Source organism: Arachis stenosperma, chromosome 1 (assembly GCF_014773155.1).
Source record: "Arachis stenosperma cultivar V10309 chromosome 1, arast.V10309.gnm1.PFL2, whole genome shotgun sequence".
NCBI classification, from domain to species: domain Eukaryota; kingdom Viridiplantae; phylum Streptophyta; class Magnoliopsida; order Fabales; family Fabaceae; genus Arachis; species Arachis stenosperma.
The window spans coordinates 5,947,162-5,970,822 of NC_080377.1; the positions used below are offsets into that span (position 1 = coordinate 5,947,162).

The window sequence follows — 23,661 nt, forward strand, 5'->3', positions numbered from 1 at the left end:
TCATGATTAGGAGTCTAGTGATTGTGGACAAATAGAAGGGTAAAAGATGGTGTCTTCTCAATAAGATTATGAGATCTACCAAGTTGAGTATGAATTGAAATTTCCCATGTGAAATATTTTAATGTGTTCATTTGCATATGACATGGGACCCAAGGTTGAACAAAGTCTTGTGTGTAAAGGACATTCTTTTTCTCCTAATCATTCCTTTATGTAACTCAATTAGTAGTATTATTTTTTTTTTAAATACTAAATTCTAAATCCCTATTCTCTATTTTTGAGAAGAATGCATTCATTTTTTTTAATTTAAGTAATAGTATATTTAGTAACTAAAAAATTTAGATATAAATCTAAATTTGATATAATATTTCAAAATAGAAACTCTGAATAAAAAAAACATTTTTTGATTCAAAATAGATACATGCTAGTGTTGAATTTTCTCAAACCCTATCAAAAGCAGAAGATACCATACTAAAGTAAATCATCCCAAATTTCATTTTAGTGCATTACACCCAAATGAATCCATTTCAAAAATAAATCCTAACATTTATTACCTCTTGTATCTTATATAGAACATAAGACTAAATATTTCTCTAAACATAACACTAAATCAATTCTACCCAAAATATTCCTCTAAACATAACACTAAATATTCTTTTTTCATGTTGATACAAACTTACTTTTACTCAAAATTAATTCTATAAAATCACTTTCATTCAAATTCTAATTTAATAAACAACAATCCAAACACACACTCAAGGTCACCTGAACAAAAAGAGGGAAACACAGTAAATTTGAACATTTACCATACCTTAAAAAGAAAGTCATTGTAATTTGTCATCAATTTTAACTTCAACTGGTTGATCAAACTGTTCAACTTTTTGAATCAAGTCACCAATAGTTGGCATTGTAATCAAGATCCCAACCAGAAACAAGAGCATTATTTTCTCCATCAGCCATAGGCCATAGCCCTAAGAACAAGGGTCATCTAGCTATCAGAGTAGCCACTATAGACATTTTGTCAGCATCTACCTTAGACACTACACAAGTGGAAAAAGGAATAATGCCATGTATATAAGAATATTCACATATTGCTACTCTGTCAGAGTTCCAATTATAGAAGACTTAGCATGTGGATCTACTTTAAAATAAAAATAAATAAAAATAAATAAAATGCAACATACCTTAACCTTATTATATAACGGTAAGCTAATAATACATAACCCTAATATGTCAGAACAAAGGGCTGAAAATAAGTCAGAACAATACATCAACCAAATGTATATGTGCTCTTGTGAATTCCAATGTTTTAACTTGTAGAAAATTTTCAAGTATTCCAAAAATACTAATATTTCAATGATTTTAGTTGTTGATTTCAATCATAAAATTTACATATAATTAAAATTAATTGCTAAAATCATTGAAATACCAATATTCTTAAAATACTTGAAACTCGTTCTAGCTTTTAAGAAGAATTAAGAAAAACTCATACCTGATAATAAAAACATATTCTTCATCTTTCAAACTGGAAATGCAACAGCAAATTAATATTGAAAACTAAGATCATCCGGATGAGTAAGGGGAATTCTTGGTGGAAGAAAAATCTTCAAAGGATCATTTGCACTTTCTACCAACAAAACAAGAACAAAGGGCTTTCAAACTGCTTCACAATGAAGAGGCCATAGCATATGAATGACAACCATCTTATATTATTAATATCTCAATTTATTATGATCTGTTTAAAGACCTTATAAGCTCTATAATAATTTCTCCCCATCTGAACTGAAGTATTGAACCAAGGGGACCAATTATAATACATTGATAATATGGATTAACTAATTAATATTCCCTATGGAGCACCAATACCATTCACTATTACAGAGTCCCTGCTATATCTTTGGTGTACTTAAGCAATTATGTAAATTCTCCTATTTATATGTCAGGCCGAAACCAAGAGGAAACAAGGGTTCTTGTGAACTAACTCTATTGGTTGGTTGATCGAGCTGTTCGACACTTCGAATCCAAGTCACTGGTAATTGACCCTTGAAGTCATGATCGCCAAAGATAACGTCCGCGATTCCCAGTGCTTCGGAACCAGGCAACCAAGCAGCAACAAGTGCATCTATCTTTTCCAACAACTGTGGCTCTAAGAGTAAGGGTCTCCCGGATATCAGAATAACCAATGTTGGGATTTGTTCAGCAACTAAGCTTATAATGTCAGGTCCATTGAAGGGGATTTTAAGCTCAGAATTGTCACCCAAGGACTCTGCATAAGGAGGTTCACCAACAGCTACAATTGCAAATGAGAACTCACTACTGTTTATGGTGTCTTTCGATGGGACCTTCTCGTAAATAACTTCAGTTTCAGCTCCCACTGTTGCCTTTACAGCATCCAAGATTGTCGTCCCTAAAACGGTCGGCGTATAAGACATTTGTAACATAAGAACGTAATCATATGTATAAATCAATCTTAACTGCTATCATAAGTATGAGTATAGGACAATCCCTACTAGAAAACTAATATTGAAACTTGGGAATAGATGGAGTAAATGAATTTCTAGATTTATTAGTTAATGAAGCAATGAGCAAAGTAGTACTTCAGTATTGTTGAGAAGGCAACAAAGGTTCTCAGATTTTCAGAGGAAACAAAATATGTTGGAAAAGCAACGAAATCAATGGCTTACCAATGGTAATCCTCCCACTACATCCATACCAAGTTTTGGTCCAACCTCCACACTGAAATCCAAGATCATCGGCATGAGTCCCAGCAACAAGGATTCTCTTTGCTTTCCTATCCAATGGAAGAAAGGGTTTGCTAATATCTTTTCCATTTTTCAACAGAACCAAGGACTTTCGAACTGCTTCGCGTGCTAGATCTCTATGTTGCTAAACAATGAGGGTAAACAGAGTTAGAACTAATTTTCTAACTATTGCTCACTTGACTTTATTTAAATATAGACATAGTTAAGTAGCAATAGTTTACACAATTACCTACAATGATGTTGATATTTGAATCATGAAATAAAAATCAACTTAGAAAGGGTCAAAGAGATTATTTTCTTACCTTGCATCCAACCGTATCTAGCAAAGATCTGTCACTAAAAGGAAATTCAAAAAGACCAGCGGCGAACTTCACTCTCAAAATTCGCTCAACAGCATCATCAATTCTGCTTATTGGTACTTCCCCCGATTTAACAAGAGAGGTCAAATCTTCAATGAATGGTTCAAATTGTAAACCCACCATTACCTGTATGTAATCTTAAATAAATGAACAAATTAAAAAAGTTCTAGTAAAAAATTCCACTTGTTGAAGATCTATACCATGTCAATTCCAGCATTGACAGCAGATTTAATGCAGTAGGGATAATTTGATCCGTGAGGATGGCAAAGACGATCAAGTCCCTCCCAGTCAGAAATCAAAAAGCCCTATATAACAGCAGCAGTATAGTTAAAATAAAAGTGCTATAATCAAACGAAGAAACAAAATAAAAGGCAAAAAAAATTGTACTGATATATGGAGGCTCATAAAACCATTTTATACCCCTTTATGCAAGATCAATTGGGCATTGAAGTGTGAACAACAGTTTATCTTTCATGAGAAGTATAAGGATTGCAAGGATTGAACTCCTGGCAACTTAGACATATATACAGGTTTTGTTATAAAGGACCAACTTTCAAATTCTCAGTGTAAGACATATAAATGGTTTTATTAACATGCCTCTTCACATCAAAGACCTTTGAATTTGAATGATAGATTATGTGCTAACCCATTTCTTAAGATCAATTGGTCTAAAAATTCAACCTATATCTAGAAAATGTGGGAGGCAAGAATCGAATTATTTGATCAATTGGTCAAAGAAACCTTGATACCATGTCAAAAACCAACTCTCCTTGGAGAGGCCCGCGAACGATTTTATATCCCAATGAGTCCACATGTGCAACTTCAATCTAAGCATGGATTAAATTCCTAACCACTTAGTTGATGAAATTTCAACAAAGCTTGATTGTTAGGTGGGAGCTTTTAAATGATTTTCTTATCTATAATCTAGTAATGGAAATAAGATAACAATAAGGGTCCCTGTGTTTTGAATAAGAAAAATGAGAAACGATTTCTACATTTACCAAATAACTGCAGATGTGTAACATTTGTAGTTATAATGAGAATATTGTGAGTTGTTTTACCTTAAAACCTAGCCTTTCTTTCAAGATTTTAGTCAAAAGAAAACGGTCAGCATGGAGTTTGCGCCCATTCCAGCTAGAATAAGATGCCATAACCGTTGAAACTCCCTGGGAAATGCAGTCTAAGTAAGGTGCCATGTGAATTCTCTCTAATTCTTCATATGATAATATAGTATTTCCCTCGTTTTCACCTTTAGAAGTACCGCCATCTCCGACAAAATGCTTGGCACATGCAACAACGTTGTTCCTGAAGAATAAATTGTACATAACATGAACAATTTGACATAAAAAGTAATGGTCAGTTCATGACATGAGAGAATTGAACAAATTAAAAAAAATATACAAATTGGATAATCTGTTACAAAATATCATTAGCTTGAAACTTTTGTAGTTTTTCCTAGTACAGTAGTATGGTGGTACCTTCCAGCTACAAAAGGGTATCCATGTTCATGTCCTTCAGGTGGCTTGCCCTGCAAACCCGAAACGATGGAAGTCATCTTTCTGACTATTTCGGTGTCTTCACCATAACTCTCATAGCATCTTCCCCATCTAGGATCTTTGCAGACCTGTATATTTAACCAAGTGCCTTTTAATGAAAATAAAAATAAAAGAAAGATGCAAGAGTTAATATATTTTACTTCTTTTATCTGCTGTTTGAAACATGTAAATCAGTGCATCGTAGCAATGCAAATTTGCAAAAGCATAATACATCTATGCATAGAATGGCTAGTTGAATGCAGTGCCTTACTGCCACACAAGGAGCAAAGGTATAGTGAGCTCCACTTGCTCTAACTTCGAGTGCTGTAGCGGCTCCAATTCTTTCAGCTATATCAGCATCTCTACAAGAATTCCACCAGTTAAAATCCGAAATTGATTTCAGGGGGATTCTACATCTAATGTAATGTTTCCTCCAGCTAAGATCCCTATATTGTAAAACTCCTAAAAGCGGTTTATAGGGTTTTGACAACAAAATTTTTAAACCAAGGGAACCTGGTTGTTAAAAAAAACTTTGTACAATGGAGGGGCCTAATCACACTCTTCCAAATTGTAGGGATCTAAATGAATGTGTAACTCTGAGTATTTGATTACAAATTAGTACTATTGAACTTTGTATCACTTTATCAACTCAATATCACATTTATATTTGTAGGAATGAACATTGTTGAACAGCATTTTAATCCACAATATCAACATATCAAGAAGCTTTCAAAACAATATCTTTTAGCACTTCCCATCTCTCCAGTATAAGAAATACGATTATTAGTGTCGGCTACTGTTGACTAAACATATTTAAAATGACAGACTAACATGCAGTCCTGTCAAATGAAACCCCTGATCAATTGTTCTTTTCTCATAATTATGCATTGTTTTCTCAAAAATAGTCAAACAATAAAACCACATAATTACTTCATGCCATATGCTTTACTCTTTAACCGCTGCCCAATGTAAAAGTATTAAATTCATATGCTAATTGAGTTCTAAAGGACAGGAAAAGTGCATACAAACCTAGTAGCTCCGAGGCCAACATTGTGAGGAAATATGGTTGCACCGTAAACATTATTATTACCATGAACTGCATCAAGCCCGTAGATGATTGGTATTCCAAGCCTTGACTTGAGAGCTGATTTTTGAAAGCCATCAATCATATCAGCCCAATCCGATGAACGAGCATTTTCAAAAGGTATGCTGCCTCCAGAATTAAGTATGCTGCCTATAAATGAACATGTAGTCAAATGCCAACAAAGGATAAAGTCCAAAACACCACAAGCACACACGGGGACATCAAAGTTCCCATTTCTAAGACAAGCTCTCAATTTGGGGTACACTGAAATCGTTTCAACTCCCAACTAGCCCAGAGCTAGCAGAAGATGTAAGCACAAAGATACACACATCAAATTTCCTTCTTATCTTTTTATACAAGAAACCTTCTCAATTGAGGTCCCTCAAACTTGTTCAAAAAGTTCAAAGCTTGCACAAATGGACCGATAAATATACACACAGACATCAAAATTCTCATTATTTATGAAGCGTTTTTAATTGGGGTCCCTGAAACTTTCTTTCAATTTCCAACTTCAAAGCTTATGAAAGAAAAAAAAAAGGAGGGCTAAAACTTACATACACGTAGAGGTCAAGGTTCTAACTTTTAAGACACACATTCAATTGGGTAATTCAAGTCAAAATCATTTCAACTTCCAACAAGTTCATTGCTACTTCATCAATTCAACAACGAATACAAAGTCACAAATGTATACTGAAGATGATAGTTAAAATATCGACACATGATATGTCAAGCAATTTAGTCATCTATGTCAAACCATCCTACAGTTCTCAATTATCGTCTTCACTAGAAAAGTTTGAGCCATAAAGTACACAAAGACAAAGAAGCAACATCAGCCAGATATGGTCGATTACATGGATCAAACGATAACATTGCGCAATTCTGTTATGTATCATGTCTATAGAGTACAAATAAACAACGATTCATAATTTAGGGGATTAGTTACATATTCCACCCAAAACATGAAAGCACACACTTGTAAGTGACACAGTCAAAGTCAATAGAGGAAGGGGTAAGTACCAATGGAGAAATGTGAGAGGGCAAAAGGGGTAGCAAAACTACGCTCGATCTGAGTCATCTGACCAATCTTCTCCTGCAGAGTCATCCGGGAAAGAAGGTCCTTGACGCGCGCTTCAATGGGAGCCTTTGGATTTTTGTACAAACAATCATCCTCCATGGCTTTTGTTTCTTGATTGGATGAATATCAATTCAATTTGAGTTAGTTAGAGCTGAAAGAATCGAATAGAAGTTGGGTTAACAGAAAAGAAAAGACAAAAAGAGGGTAGGTAGGTGGTTGTTGCGGATAACGTTCATAGTTGTTACCGTTTTCTGCAAACATCTGCACTCTGCACTTCCTTAATTATAGTGCAAAAAATTGTGTCCTCCAATCATTTATTCCATCGCCACAAAAATGCTTTGAAAAGTTTTAAATATTTGATAAAACTACTCGGACTATCGGACAAGAACATACTATAAAGCAGACACAAGGAGCTTGTTTGAACTGAGTATCTAAATTTTTTTTTAAATATATTTTTTAAAAAATTTTATAAAAAAATAAAAAAATTTTGTATTTGAATATTTTATATAATTTTTTTATTTATCAATTATATTTAAACATAATAATATAAAAATATTTTTTATATATTTATTATGTAAAAAATATATAAATTATAATTATTTTAAAAAAATATTTTTTTGATTTTTTAATATTTTATTTTTACTATTAAAAATTTATCAAACACGCTAAAAAATAAAAAATAACAAGCACATAATTAGATTGATGAGTTTTAAAAACGTTTTATACAGTCATGTAATCACATATGTTCTTTTAGATGATCAATTACATGCTTAATATAAAAGGTAATTATTTTTGCTGATATGACAGTACGTAATTAGATATACGTATAAAACTACTTTATATTAATAGTGTACCAAAATTAAATTCTTAGTTTCATATAAAAATATTTTTATTAAGCATTTTAAAATTTTGAGAATATAGAAGTGAATTTAGTTTTGATAGACGATTAATAACTTAATGTAAAGTAGTTTCACACATATATTTAATTACAAAACGTTATATCATTAAAAGTAACTATTATGTATGAATTGTCATCCAAAATAACTATTAGTTTGGATAATTATTATTATTGTTTGATTTGTATTTGTATTTTATATTTTTATTTTTAATAATTTATATTTTTAAAATTTTGTAAAAATATTTTATTTTTTATTTTTATTTTCTTATTTTTTAAAAGAAATTAAAAAATATAAAATATTAAAAGTATTAACACAAATCAAATGCATACTTAATTAATCTAAAAGATGTTGAATTATTTTGAACTAAGTTTTTCATATAGATTAGGAATGCAAGCTTGAATTTTAATCCTATAAATAATGGTCATATGATATATTGCTAATGTATATATATAAATTCAAATTAGTTCTTATGATTTAATGTGAGTTATTTTAGTTCTTAAAATGAAAAAAAGATAAAAATTACTTATTTCACTTATTTTCACAAAATAACAAAATTATCTACGTAGTTACTGAATTTACTTTCAAAATAATTGTAAGCTTTACAATTTTAAAAATTTTCTTATAGTTTTATAAATATCCACTTTTTATTTTTTTTAAAGAAATCATTGTGAAAATCATTTTTTGGGTCTACGTACAAAGTTCCTTGACAACTTGAGGGACTCATTGGCTAATATGGCAAGTTGACAATTACTTAGTTCTAGCTGCTAAGTGTAAGTAGAAGACTAGAAGGTAACTAATTATCAAGTTAGTTCTCTACATATATAAGTTAATTGTTAATTATTATTAGTACTAGTAGTTAGAACATATATGGTATGGAACTATAATGATGCTACTAAACGTCAACACATGTATACCTTTCATTGTTAGATATAAAGATGAATGTAATGAGAAAAAATAAATCCAATAAATATATATTATTTTTATATATATAAAAAAAAGTCTAATAGACTAACTACAATAATATATAAGTCAACTTCTTTTATTTGTAATTTTAAAATTTAAAAAATTAGAGTAATAATTTTTTTGTAATAAATTTAATTTTTAATTATAATGAGTTGAAAATTGACTTTATTCCTAGTTAGTTTTACTAACAGAATTAAAAAAATTATACATTTTAAGATATATTAAAATATTTTAGTCATATTTTAAAAGATGATACAAAGACATAGATCAAAGACATTATCGCTCTAAAACTAGGTCGTTGTTCGAAAGTAACGTGCTGTATGACTTGCGTACAGTGTCAAATGAGTAAGAGCTGCTGCATTGGTGTCCGGGTATAGTGTTAAATAAGTAAGGGTTCATGTGTTTTTGTAAATGGCTGAACGAGAGTAAATAAGCTAGTTCACAAAGAAAAAGATAAAAGTAAAAGTCGGAGCGACAGAAGGTTGAGATTTGAGACATTGAACATAGGCACTCTAACAGAAAATCTATGGAGGTGGTGGATATACCATGACAAGAAGGAAGATTAGTATCATGTGCCTACAAGAAAGAAAATGGGTCAGCGCGAAAGCTAGTGACTTGGATACTTCCGGATTCAAACTTTGGTATACAGGCAAGGTAAATAATAGGAATGGGGTAGGTATTATCATGGATAAGCAGTAGAAGAAGGACGTAGTGAGTGATCGGATTATCTCTATCAAATTTATGGTAGAAGGAAGTACTTTTCATGTGATTAGCGCCTATGTACTGCAAGTGGGTTTGGACGAGCAACACAAAATAAGGTTTTGGGAGGATCTAGAGAGTTTGGTCCAAGACATACCTTTGAGAGATAAGATTTTCTTAGGAGGAGATTTAAATGGCCATGTTGAAAAAGAAGTGACTAGGTATGGAAGTATTCACAGAGGCCATGGTCTCGGAGTGGCCAATACAGAGGGTAAAACTATTTTGAACTTTTTCTCAATCTTTGACCTTCTCGTCACAATACATATTTTAAAAAGAGAGACAAGCATCTTATAACCTATAGGAGTGGCATGACAAACTCTCAAATCAACTTCTTGTTGAGGTGAGTCGACAAAAAATGTTGCATTAATTGAAAAATTATTCTAGGAGAGAATTTAACAACATAACATAGGATGTTCGTTATGGATTTTCGCATTGAATAAAAATTGAGAAAAATACATCATATGAAAAATCTAAATACGAGGTGGTGGTGGATGAAAGTTAAGGAACAAAAAGCATACTAAGATGGGTAGAAAAAGAGGCAAAGTGGGAAGGGGATAGAAACGCAGAGGAGATGTAGAGGGAGATAGCAGAAGTTATTAGAAGAACAGCAACAAAAAGTTTTGGTAAATCTAGAGAGATAGGACCAAGAGACAAGGAGTTTTGGTGATGGAATGAGAGTGTACAAGAAAAGATAAAGATAAAAAGGGAGTGCTTTAAAGAGTGTCTTTGTGTCGCAATGCAGATAATTGGAAAAAGTATAAGGCAGTTAAGAAAGAGACAAAAGTGGCGATAAGTGAAATAAGAACAAGAGCATATGAGAGTCTCTACCAGTCTTTAGGCACGAAGTAAGGAGAAAAGATATTTATAGAATTGCAAAGAGTCGTGAAAGAAAAACGAGAGATTTGAATCAAGTTAAGCGCACGTAAAGGATAAAGACGGAGAGGTTTTGCCTCAAGATAAGAAGATCAATGAAAGGTGGAAGAGCTACTTCTACAAGTTATTTAGTGAAGGATAGAAGACTCTTCCGAGCCTTGGTCGGTTATATGCACGAGGAAAGAAGATCAAAACTTCGACTAGTATCGAATGATTCAAGACTTCGAGGTAAAAGAGGCTCTAAAGCAGATGAAAAATAGCAGGACAGTAGGACCTGATAATATTCTGATTGAAATTTAGAAGGGCCTTGGAGAAAAAGGCATCAGGTGATTAACCAAGCTTTTTAATGAGATTTTAAAGTTAAAGATGATGCCAGATGAGTGGAGAAAGAGTACCTTAACACCTATCTACAAGAATAAGGGGATATACATAGTTGCGAAAAATATAAAAGGATCAAACTCATGAGTCATATCATGAAGTTATTGGAAATGGTGATAGAACGAAGGTTGAGACAAGTGACACAAGTAACAAAAAATCAATTTGGTTTTATGCCAGACAGATCTACTACTGAAGCTACATATCTATTAAGAAGGATGATGGAGAGGTATCATAGTAATAAAATGGATCTACATATGGTGTTTATTGATTTGGAAAAAGCGTATAATAAGGTGCAAGTGAGGTCTTATAGAACGTTTTGGAAAGAAAGAGAGTAAGGATCGCATATATTCGTGCAATTAAAGACATGTATGATAGGACCACAACTAGTGTGAAGACTCAAGGTGGTGTGACAAATAAATTTTCTATTGGTATAAGATTACACCAGGATCATCCTTAAGTCCATGCCTTTTCACATTAGTTTTGGAAGTACTCACAGAGCATATTCAAGACCCTGTGCCATGGTGCATACTTTTTACCGATGATATCGTTCTTATGGAAGAGTCAAAGGAAGACATAAATAAGAAGTTGGATTTATGGAGAGAAGCTCTAAAAGTATATGGTCTGCGCATAAGCCGTAGCAAGACAGAATATATGGAATGTAAGTTCGCTCACCGAAGAAAAACCCCAAATATAGAGGTGAAGATTGCAGAAAATATCTTACAAAAAGTTAGAAGTTTTAAATATCTTTGTTACATCATACAAGATAATGGAGAGATTGAACATGATGTAAATTATAAGATTCAAGCAGGTTGGTCAAAACGGTGGAGTGCGTCTAGTTTTATAGTACCTTTAAAACTTAAAGGTAAATTTTATCGCACTGTTATCAGACCGGCTGCGGCTAAAGGGAAGCAAAAACATAAGTTAAGTGTGGCAGAGATGAAGATGTTAAGATGGATGAGTGATCATACACGATTGGTTAGAATAAGGAACGAAGATATAAGAGAGAGTTGGAGTAACACCTATTGTAAAAAAGATGGTAAAATTACGTCTCAGGTGGTTTGGACATGTGAGAAGAAGACCGACAGAGCACCCAGTCAGAAGGGTGGATGAGATGGAAGATGGACAATAGATGAAAGGCAGAGGAAGATCTAGAAAGACCATCCATGAGGTGGTTAAACGAGATCTACATGTAAACGGTCTCTGTAGACATAATACATTATAGAGTTCAATAATGGCGTCATTTGATTCATTTAGTCGATGCCACTTAGTGGACAAGGTTTTGTTATTATTGTATTCAATTTGATTTTTTAATTTAGTATTTATGACTCACGTTAATATGTGATATTGTTTTTATCATAATACTATGAGTTTAATTTTGATGCACAGTGTAAAAAGTTTTATACAATACAATCACAATTCGTTCTTTTGAATGATCATTTATAAGATTAAAGTGAAAGGTAATTATTTTTACTGATATGATATTATATAATTGAATGCATGTGTAAAATTATTTTACACTAACAATATATCAAAATTAAATTTTAATACTATTTATAGCATGCTGAGATAAATTAATGACTATATCTTGCTAGACTTTTTATTAATGACTATCTAAAGTTATATTTAAATTTTTTTTTAATTTGCCTCGTACGAACACAACTAGAAAATGGATTAATACAGACAGATTTACAGACGGGTTTAGTCTTTATTACAGACGGATTTTTGGTTACCGACGAAATTACCGACGGATTTTGCCCCTCTGTAAAAGCCCCGTCGAAAATTATTTACCGACGGATTTTTTTTCCGTCGGAAAATTACAGACGGATTTTTACCAGTTACCGACGGATTTTTTCTCTGTAAATTTTCTATCCATTTTCCAAAGGCGACGAACTTTCTGACGGATTTTCCGACAGATTTTTCGTCTGTAATTACAGACGGATTTTCCGACGGATTTTCCGTCTATAATTACAGATGGATTTTCCGACGGATTTTCCGTCTGTAATTACAGACGAATTTTCAGACGGATTTTTCGTCTGTAATTACAGACGGATTTTCCGACAGATTTTCCGTCTGTAATTTGAACTTTGGAAAATCATCTTACATTCTAATTACAGACAGAAAATCCGTCTGTAAATCCGTCAGTAAGGTAAAATAGAAATTTTTTTTATTTTTCTAATTACAAAATAAACTTATTTTCATACAAAATAAATATAAATTTAATAAATACAAATTTTTATTGATGGTATGAAAATAGAAAAACACACCAGTGATTACAAAACGTTTTCTTTATAATAAGAAGCAATTATTTCCATGCAATAATACAATCTAAATACATTAGATGACAAATAACTACTAGTGGACTCATCAAGATTCAACATCCTAATTTATGGATAGCTTCATTCTTTCTTGAGCTTCTTAGTGATGATGGCAATATACTTGCTTCTTGAGATTCTTGGTCCATCAAAATTATTCGCTGCTTCCCACTTTCTGAACAGAAGATGTCTACCTTACTATATCCGATCTACACTCAGACAACAAATAAGACAATTATTAGAAAAAAGAACCAAAAAGGAGTTGTTACCACTGCAGTTACTTTTTAAAGATCATGGACGCTGCCAAATAGCAATAAATAGTTTTTGAGAGAGAGAGAGAGAGAGAAACCTGAAAGTGTTGCTAGTGAAAATCTGAATTGCAGAAAATAGTTTTTGTTGAATATATAGTCTCTCTCTCTCTCTCTCTCTCTCTCTCTCTCTCTCTCTTGATGTATTATATGAATGAGGCAATGGTGGCAAAAATGTATAAGAGTTTTACACTATTATTATCAATCACATACTACTTCTATAGTGTGGCAGCGCATAATTAAATATTTGTACAGGTGTAACAGAACCATAGCTCATTACAGCCAACATTAGTCAATTCACTGAGCGCACTCTTGGTCTAAGTGGAATTCATCCCCAATTTAACTCCAAAAGTTCAGTCCAAGTATTGCCTCCTAAATATATTTTAAAGCATTCTAGAAGCATTCGTGAAAACTATGAAAGCTGACCTTTAGACTTGGTAGAAAAGGAATCAACATCAGAACTCAATCTGGAACCAGTTCCACTGCTGGAGATGCTTGTATCATTAAAGCTATTCTCAAATATTCCCGAGCCCATTGACTGTAATGGGCCAAAAACTCCTTTATAATTATCACCTCTGTTCTTTATAATCTGTATATTACATGAATTGCCTTTTGATTAAATGATGCACACTATTAGAATTTAAAATAAACAAAAATTAAAAAGAAAATCACATCCAGTCATACCTTATTTTTATCAATCTCATTAGCTTTCCTTTTCATTTCATCATTTGCTTCTCTAATCTTGTCCTCCCTCATCTGTCTGTGCAGCTTCTCTTCATGACTCTCCATCTCACAGTATTGCTTAACTTGTGCAACAGTCACATTTTCCTTGTGTCCAAGAGAGATTAAAATCAGGTCAAATGCACATTTGCAAATACTTTCTTCAAAGTAGTCAGAATATTCAGGTACCTAAAATGTTAAGGATTAAGGAATAAACTAATTGTAAGCTAAATTTTGATAGAAATTTCATCAATGGTTCCAAATCAGAGATCAAAGCTAAAATATCCTCCCATCCCAAAAACCATTTGGTCAAATGTTAACCATTCTGAACCTTACTATAAAGATTAATGTTACTAAATGCAACCTCCGAAGTAAGAATGCAAAGTCATGTACCAAAATATTTTACCATTAAAAGTTAGAACTAAAAGGGAAAACAACAGAAAGAGAGGAAACTTAGAATACAAGGCATAGAAAAAGTCAATGAAATAACTGATTTAGGCGAACAAGCTGTATAAGTTCAAGGACAAAACTGACATTGCACATATCCAGAAGACTAACCAATTGAAATTTAAGAACATACTTAATATCTACCAAACATATAGGTTCAGAAGAAGGATACAAGTTTCGACAAAATTCTTTATCCAAATCTTCCAGTATGTTGCTCTGCTTGTTTGTTATAAGAAGCAGGTACAGTGCCTCCATTGGCTGGTAAACATAACGCACATTCTCAGTCTCAACATACGTGTGCTGTTTTCCAGTTCCTATCAACTTGGGAAATGCTGCTAGAAGACCTTCAATTCTCATGCGAGTCATATCCACAAACTGTCTAGAAACCAAAACTGCAAAAGAAGTAAAAGGCTTATCAGCATAAGGGCATTGATGCTGAATCCAAAATAATTTAGCAATACCAGACTCAACATCAATTCAGGACTTATCTGCAGTTTGCAAACTCAATAATTACATAATAAAGTGGCCACATGTTCATAATAAACACTTCAATTCTTCCAATTACAAAGATATCAAACATTAATCTAGTACTAGTGTACTCCTTGGAGAATAGAAAATACTATCTGAACAAGCAGAAAAATTCCAGCAATAGAAGCTACCGTCTTCCATGGAGTGTTGCAATAATCACGCCTAGTCTATAAATTTGGCCAATGACCAGAAAGTTGCAAGTCTAGTAAGCATTGACTAGCTTTCTTTACCTCAAACTTTACTCCTGCTTCCTTCAACTCAGTTGCACTATAAATTTGCACTATCTGTGCTTCTCTTGAACATCTAGAGATTGATAAGTTACAGGATAATAATAGAAGATTTCTAGAAAGATATGTGAAATGAGCTATTCCACCAAGATTGGATACTCATAGCTGAGATTGGGAAAAAAATAAAGACAAGTATAATGATCTTAGCTTGCAAATATAAGACAAGTATATCGTTTTTTTCTTGGATGCTCTAAGGCAAGTACCACTGAGATTATGAAATAAGAAACATATTTATTCAAGGCTCAGCCTCAAGATATACCATGATCAGTGATTGACACATTAGTTACAAACACCTTTTCTTTTTGGCATTACAAGAGTAGTGTGGGTTGAGATTTAATAACTAAAACCTAAATTTTAATACTAACAAAATGAGTTCGTATACTCAATTTGCTGAAGCATATCATATGTTTGCCAAATTAAAGTTACTTTGATGTTTAACTAGGCTCGCCATTATTTATTTACTTAATAGCTTCTTTTGTTTTCTTTAAGATAGAACATGATGTTTAATTTGAATACTAATTTCAGAATAAACGTGTAAATAATGTAAAGAAAGTAACAATAAGAAAAATATAAAATTCAAATGTTGATACAACTGCAGAGTAGCCTTATATATATAATATAAGGGCTATACATGTGTTCATAACAAACATGATATATTGAGCATTGAATATATAATCATCATCCAAGCTACACAGCACATGCATTAAGCTAGTACTACTTGGATGATAGAAAATACTGTCTGAATAATAGTGACAATAAGGAGAAAATTTCCAGCAATTGAGTGCACCTCTAATATGGGTAGCAAAGACCAAAAAGCAGAGAAACCAGTGCTTCTAGGACTATCTAGTATCTATTGATCTATAACCTACAGCCAACTCAATCAAACAAACTAACAATTTTCATATCTATAAAAATACTTCTCCTATCAACCAGTCATACATTATTTCATCACTAGGCCCTGTTTTGTACATTGTATAAGGCATGATAGAATTATTTAACAATATCAAATCGAATTTTATCACATGTTTGAAGCTATATGAGTTAAAAACTAAACTTAAAAGAAGAAAACACAAAGAAATGATTTAGCAGATACCTGCATACTCAAACAAGAACTCCTCTTTTCGAATCCACTGGTCAGAATGCAAACACCACCCTTTCCTTGCATCCCTCACAATCTTCACCCGAACAGCAACCCCATTCTGAATCAACCGGTTTCTGCACTCTGGTCCGCACCCACATCCCGGCCCGCACTCACTGCCGACGTCATCCAGCACACCCAAGCCCAAACAAGGGCAGTCGGAACCCACACCGCCACAAGCCTCGCAGTTGCAACCAGACAACACACTCTAACCTAACTCGTCGACCAAACTCACCGATTCCGCGGGGATCCGACTCGGCGCGGAGGCGGGAGGAGCAGCGGATCCCCAGGGTTGGCGGAGGAGGCGGGATGCGGCGGAGGGAAGGATGAGGGAAGGGGTGTAGAGGAAGTAGGCGTACGGGTAGTGGTCGACGGTGTTGCAGAAAGGGACTGGAAGGTTCTCGAAGGTTCTAGAAGCGTCGGAGGATCGGCGGGTGGTGATGGAGGCAAAAGAAGCGTCAGCTGAATAAAAATACAAAATACAAACGAATAGAAAAGTTAGGGTTTGCGATCTACCAGCTGCGCGAAGGGAATCTGATAAAGAAAGCGCTGATCTGGAACGAAAAGAAGCTCGGAATCCGACGGCGACGGATCTTCTACGGTGGCGGTGGAGGCTGTGTCTGTGTAGAGGCTGCGGTGGCTGCGCCGCTGAGGGGCTGCGAGGCTATGGGGGGTTGAGGGGAACTGCGAGGGCTGATGCGGGGGCTGCGTGGCTGCAGTGGCGGCAGAGACTGCGGTGGCTGTGGGCGGCGGAGTGCAGGGCGAAGTGAATGGCGAGTGAATGGAGTGAATGGAGAGTAACTAGGTGTGAATGGCGAGTGAATGGAGTTAATCTTCAACTAGGGTTTTTAACATTTTCGACGGATTTCATTTAAATTACAGACGGATTTTTCGTCTGTAATAATTTAATAAAACGCGCGTTTTGTCTACTTAATTACAGACGGAAAATCCGTCTGTAACTATTCGCACGGAAAAAAATTAATTTTTTCGACGGAATTATAGACGGATTCTCTTTTCCGTATGTAATTTATGTTAATCTATTTTTTTTTGTTTTCCGACAAAAAAATTCCTCTGAAATTCCGTCTGTATTTCAGTGGGATAAAATCCGTCAGAAATATCCGTCTGTAATAACTAGTTTTCTAGTAGTGGAAATACTTAAAATACTAATTCTAATTTTAACAAATCCTTAATAATTATGTGATGAAAACAGGATTAGGACTAACATAAGTCACAGATATTAAATTAAAAAAAAATGATATTTTGATGAGAACCAAATTAAAGTGAAGTGTAATTATTCGAAAGACCAATTCAAATATTAATGTATTTATCTTAATTTTTATTGTATTCAACTTCTAGATGTACTCTACTTAAAGCAAGAGTTAACTTATCTCCAAAGTCAGATTAAAATCGTAAAATCACTAATATAATTATCTATATTACATTTTTTGAATAAGACATTTCTCCAAATTAAACATTGCATTAACATAAGATGTTTGTACATTGGCATATATATATATTATCTATGCTAAGAAAAGTCATATGTGATTGACTAATTAAGTTTGTAATATAGATGTAAAAAAAAAGTTGAAGTTAAAAACAAAAATAAACATTTAGCCCCAAAGATTCATACTTGCAATTGAAAATCATGTGATTCATGAGTTGAATCCTCCCTCAAAGGTAGATTGGCTTGTGGGATGGTGGTGGTGTTAAATGGAAGTTCATCAACGTTTGAAGTTTCTTGTCCCAAATCTTGCATGGTTGATAATTGGTGATGAGCATTATTATTTGCATGCACCTCATCATGTTGATCAAAAGCTGATGGTGATGAAACATCATCTGACATGGTCTTCTCAGGTAACACAGACCTTGGTGATGATGCAATTGAGAAGATTAAGTTTTCATCTATTGATTCTTGCCTCGCAACTGATAATAACATGCTATGATCTTCATTGCTTTGTGATGATTGCTCATTGGCTCGTATTAAGTTATTCAAATTATTGATCACTCCATTTATTAAATTATTATTCCCTCCCAAGTCATTATTGCTCCATTCCTCCTCCTGCTGGATGCAAAATAAAAAGTTTTTTCAAGAAAAATGGAATTTGAATATTCTAATAAAAAAAAGAAGTTATGATAGCATTGTTTAAATTTTTTTCTATTGGGAGAATATTTTTATGAGAAAGTATAGGGAGCCAATGACCTAAGTATTATAATGTGCACAATCAAAGTTTAAGAAATATTAGAGATATGACTATTAATGTTATATTATCTTATCAGATTACGCTTTTGAGATGAGTGGATTCATGACATGGTATTAGAGTTTTAGATCCGAAAGGTTAAGAATTCGATCTTTAGTGAACTCCAAAATCTATCCGGATGATTATTTTAAATAGTATGGATATGCTTAGACAATTGGCTCCTGAGCACTACCCTGTAAAAATAAAATTGGAAGAAGAATATAATAGGAGGAAATTGATCGATTCTTACCGGAGACACTTGTGCTTGTGTGTCATTGTAAGACAAATCCTCCATTGACCTGCCACGTGTCAATTGCTTTGACGAGGATCCTGATGAGGAAGAAGAACTTGAAGAAGAAGAAGAAGAAGCTGGTCGAGGTGCGTCACTTCCTCCAACAGCAGTGGATGTTGAAGCCACCATCATCATCACATCTTCCTTTTCATCTCCATTATCATTCACTCCACCTTGTTGTGACTGCTGTTTATTACCATGGAACGACGCTCCCCACAGCTCTTCACTTCCAGAACTAACATCTCTGTCAATGTCCCCGTCGTATAACACCGACGACTCTCTCTCATCGGATGACTCCTCCGCCGATGATGACTCATCACCACCACTCTCACCGTTCTCATCAACCGTTGACGCCAGCGAACCGACCTCGGAAACCTCCACTTGTAGATCTGACGCTATGGAATACGTCGGTGTATGACAGTTATTCAGAATATTCCGCCGATCACCGAAAAAGATCGCTTCATGTCTCTTACTAAGCGGAGATGGAAAGTTCTCGTATTCATTTTCTGAGGCGGCGGTTGCGGTTGCGGTTGCGGTTGCGGCGGAGTTATTTGGGAGGGAGAAATAGAGGAGCCTACCGGGAGGCTTATTACTGCTGTATCTGGGGAGATGCTTTCTTGATTGATCTGATGCTATGGATTTTGTTTGATCATAATTATTACAATTTTCTTCTGCTTTCTCATCTTTCATGGCTGCTGTGATGTTATTATTGCTTTGGATTTTTGCATCAGCTTCTTGCGTTGTTTCGTCTTGTTGGGTTTTCAATGGATTTGGTGTTTGATCATCGATGATACCACTATTTTTTGCAGCTTCAGCAGCAGTGCACATTAACTGGTCAACTAACCAATCGTGACTTCCTTTATCTGCGAGTGTTGTCACATGCAAGTAGAGAAATTTTAATGCCAATATTTTTTAGCTAATACATGATTAGTAAATATTATTATTTTTATTAGTATTTAATTAATAATAATTTATATTTATATTTATAAAAAATTTATAAATAAAAATATATAATTTATATTTATATTTATTAAAATTTGTATATATGAATTAATATAGTTTGTATTTATATTTTTTAAGATTTATTTATTTATTAAAGATAATTTAATATTTTTACTTGTCAAAAATATTAAAAGTTATTGGTCACTAAAATTTTTTAATTATAATCTAATAATTTTTAATTATCAATTTCGTATAAAAGTAAATATATCTGAGTCTTTACATATTTTTTATTAATTTAGTTAATATTTTGAATCACAATTAATTAAAATTTAAAATTTAAAGTTTAACCAATATTATATTTTAAAAAAAAAGTTTAAAATAAACGATTTTAGTTGTATTAGTAATATTTTTAATAATTTAATATTTTTAATCTAACAATTTAATTTTATACTTTTATGTTTTATCCATACTTAACTATTGGCAGTTAATTATTAATAAAAATAATAAATTATAATGACGATATAACATTATTGTTATATCTTCTTAATATATGACGTATAAAAATATATTTAATTTGTTGGTTTAGTATTGACTTAAAATAATAAATCTTTTGTTCATTAAGAAAAATGTGAAGTCCTTCTACTTTTAGTTGGGTATGCTAAAAAAACGACTTTTAACAAATATAAATTATAAAAGTTGTGTTTCATAAAATTATTTTTAATATTTTAATATGATGTTATTAATAGACATAAATATCATAAAGATATTGATTAATATATAAAATTATATTAATTTTTAATTTAAAAAAATATATACTCACTTTGAAAAATATCTTTGTACATGTTTTTAAAAATATCTGTAATGTTTTTATTTTTCAAACACAAACACTCCCTCAAAAAAATTTCACTAGTTAGATAGACTTTAGTATTAAGATGGATTCATGAGAAGGGACATATCTAAAGTAAAAACTTTATTTTTTTTTAATATAAGAAATGTATATATTCAATAACATGCTAAAGATGGTATAATTTTTTTTTAAAATATTGCTTGCTCAAACTCTTAATTAACTTCTTTTAATCAGAATTTCTTATTTATTTCGTGGTAGAAAAAAAATTATTACATAAACTTGTTCGAAAATCTTAGGATATCTTTAGTTTGTATTTTTGTTTTCTATTTTCACTTTCAGTATTTTTTATTTTATAAATTTTATAAAAAAATATAAAAGTGAAAATAATGAGATCATGTTTTTTATTTTTACTTTTTTTTTCCTTCATAAAATTTTAAAAATAGAAAATACTAAAAATATAAACAAAAAATAAAAACAAAAATCAAATATGCCCTTAGTTTTAGAATAAAAGAAAAAGTCTAGGGGCCAACACTTTTATTAAAATTTGGCCAATACTTAACTATCAAAAGAAAAATGAGTAATCCTAGACTGTTAGATGTCATCTCACACCATTAAAAATATTGATGATGACTAATTGATGACTATACATCACAAATTCTGCTTGCCCTAACATTCCTCATAACAAAATTCTCTAAAAATTTAGAATTTCATTTCATGTTTTACTATTAAAATATCCCATATGTTTTAGTTCTAAGGAGAATCTCTCTTAATATACATGAGTACCAAAAAAAACTAAAAAATAGAATTAAAATTATAAATTTAAAATTAGTATAAAAACTCAATTATAAATTTAATGAAATTATAAGAATTAGTAGAATAATTTAATCTATGTTTTATTATTTTGAGTGTTTATTCTTTCTTCTTTTTTATAAGATATTTTTTTTTTACCAAAAATAGAAAAACTCGAATCTACGATCTTTTAGATGAGTATGAAGAGATTATGTCATTTGAGTTATAACTCATTCACTCCTTTCTATAAGGTATTGAAAATGAAAACAAGAAACAAAAAATGAACAGCAAAGCAAAGATAAAGAGAAAGAGAGTAGTATATGTTTGTCACCTGGAAGTTGTCTAAATTTTGGGTGTGAATTACTGCCACTACCATAGACATGGTTGGGATCCATAGCTTCATGTTCTTCTTGAGGTATTTGAGGGCTACTAAAGCTTCCATGCCTACTAGAAGGCATCTCCTCTGCTCTAATAACAAAATCTTGAGAGAAACTCCCTCCACTCAGATCCATTTTCTCCTCATAAGGATCATAGGGAATGTCATATGGGCTTCTTGGCATAACTGAAGGTGCGGAACCAGGGACATTTTGGTCAAAATAATTCTCTCTTGAAACAACCACTGGTGAAATAAGATTTCTTGGCGGCATTGCTGATTTCTTTTCATCCAAACCATTCTTCTTTGTGTCAGGGTGGAATCTAAAATTTTTTCTACGTTTTCTTTTAGCTATAAGATTCTCTAACCTTTTGTTTCTCTCCAAATCTGACTTTCCAAGATCCATGAAGTTCCTTTGATCATCTTCCGTCCATTCTATAGCTTTCTTGTTTTCCTCTTGCATCTCTTCGTCGTCTTCGTCCTCTTCAATCTTCTCTGCTTCTATCTCTGAACTACCTTCCACTAATTCGCGCATGGACGGTTCGAATCTCGATGCTTGCTTCCTAGGAGGCTTGTTTTTCGAGGTGAATTCGTTATAAAACGCGGCGTTTAAGTCCTTGGCCTTTTCTTCTAAGCCTCCATACACATCCAATCTTTTCCCTCTAAAATTTCTCCTTCTACTTGTAGCATTTTGTGAGGGATACTTATAAAGAAGCTCCCTTCTAGGTCTACTACCTAATGGTATCTTTGGTTTTGATTCTATCTTTTTTGGTTGTGAATTTTCCTCATCTTTCTTGACATATTTGAATTGAGTTTGCTCGGAACTCCAAAAGATTTGTAAAAAGATTATAGCACATGCAATAAAAGGTGACAAGTAAGCCAAGAAATTATAAATGTAAGAAAGGAACATGTATAGGATAAAGAAGATCAAGGTAGCACCTGAAAGAAAAGGATGTTTCTTTGCAAATGTGTAACTAGACTTACTTGAATAACCAACCTTTTGGAAAAGTTTGAGTGGCATTTCCTTTACCTTTGAACCCATTTTTAATTTGATTTAAATGTTAGTGAAAAGAAACAAATTAAACTAAAATACTTGTCACAAAAATCAAACTATGAAAAACTCAAATTGTGGGCATGTTGTTGATTATCCTGGATAATAAAAAGTAATTCTAATGATCATAGTGGTGGGTGAAAAAAAATTACAAACCCCACTTAAAAAAAAAGAGATGTGGCTTTTTTCTACACCAAGGAAGGAGAATCCAAGAACAATTACTAATAAGTAATTGGCTTTTTCATGAGAAGCTACAATGTAAAATGGGGTTCTAATTGAAGAACAATTTTGTAGAACAATGATGGCTAATAAAATTGAATTATTGATTATGATTTTGCATTAGGCTCACACAGAAATCATCTAGAAAATTGAAGGAGAGAGATGCAGAGAGAATGCCAATTAGACCCCCCAAATGGTGGTCAACAATAAACAAATGCTTGATGTTCCCTAATGAATGGTTAGCCATTGAAATCCAACAATTTAGTTAATTTGTGTTTTTTTAAGGAAACTTGTTTGGTTGAAAAGTTCATAGGATCCTATTATTTGGGAGCATTAATTATTTACTATGTATTATTTCCTTTCATTTTAGTGACGCCACTATAAGGAGTTTTTGTTTGTTTGTGGTTTGGTTAGAATAAACCAAAACGTGGGTTCAATTTTACTTTTATTTTTTATTTACAACAAAAAAGAATATTTCGAATGCAAT

The 23,661-nt window shown here is 32.6% G+C and overlaps 2 protein-coding genes across 3 annotated transcripts; both read right to left on the bottom strand.

Annotated features, from left to right (window-relative positions):
* Positions 1-1,686: 1,686 nt before the first annotated feature.
* LOC130968918 (uncharacterized) lies at positions 1,687-7,213 on the bottom strand. The gene is made up of 10 exons (XM_057894425.1): positions 7,058-7,213; positions 6,755-6,963; positions 5,683-5,887; positions 4,925-5,015; positions 4,597-4,742; positions 4,180-4,423; positions 3,319-3,423; positions 3,062-3,244; positions 2,682-2,883; positions 1,687-2,404 (listed from the first exon to the last, which is right to left on the bottom strand). Exons 2-10 carry the CDS (start codon positions 6,909-6,911, stop codon positions 1,926-1,928), a joined length of 1,812 nt encoding a protein of 603 aa, XP_057750408.1. The 5' UTR covers positions 6,912-6,963; positions 7,058-7,213; the 3' UTR covers positions 1,687-1,925.
* A 10,711-nt stretch (positions 7,214-17,924) lies between these two features.
* LOC130942090 (uncharacterized) lies at positions 17,925-22,946 on the bottom strand. 2 transcript variants are annotated; one of them, XM_057870787.1, is made up of 3 exons: positions 21,863-22,946; positions 18,912-19,816; positions 17,925-18,483 (listed from the first exon to the last, which is right to left on the bottom strand). In XM_057870787.1, exons 1-3 carry the CDS (start codon positions 22,944-22,946, stop codon positions 18,049-18,051), a joined length of 2,424 nt encoding a protein of 807 aa, XP_057726770.1. In that variant the 3' UTR covers positions 17,925-18,048. The 2 variants fall into 2 exon arrangements, with proteins under 2 accessions (XP_057726770.1, XP_057726763.1); XM_057870780.1 differs by having other exon boundaries at positions 17,925-18,486.
* Positions 22,947-23,661: the final 715 nt, after the last annotated feature.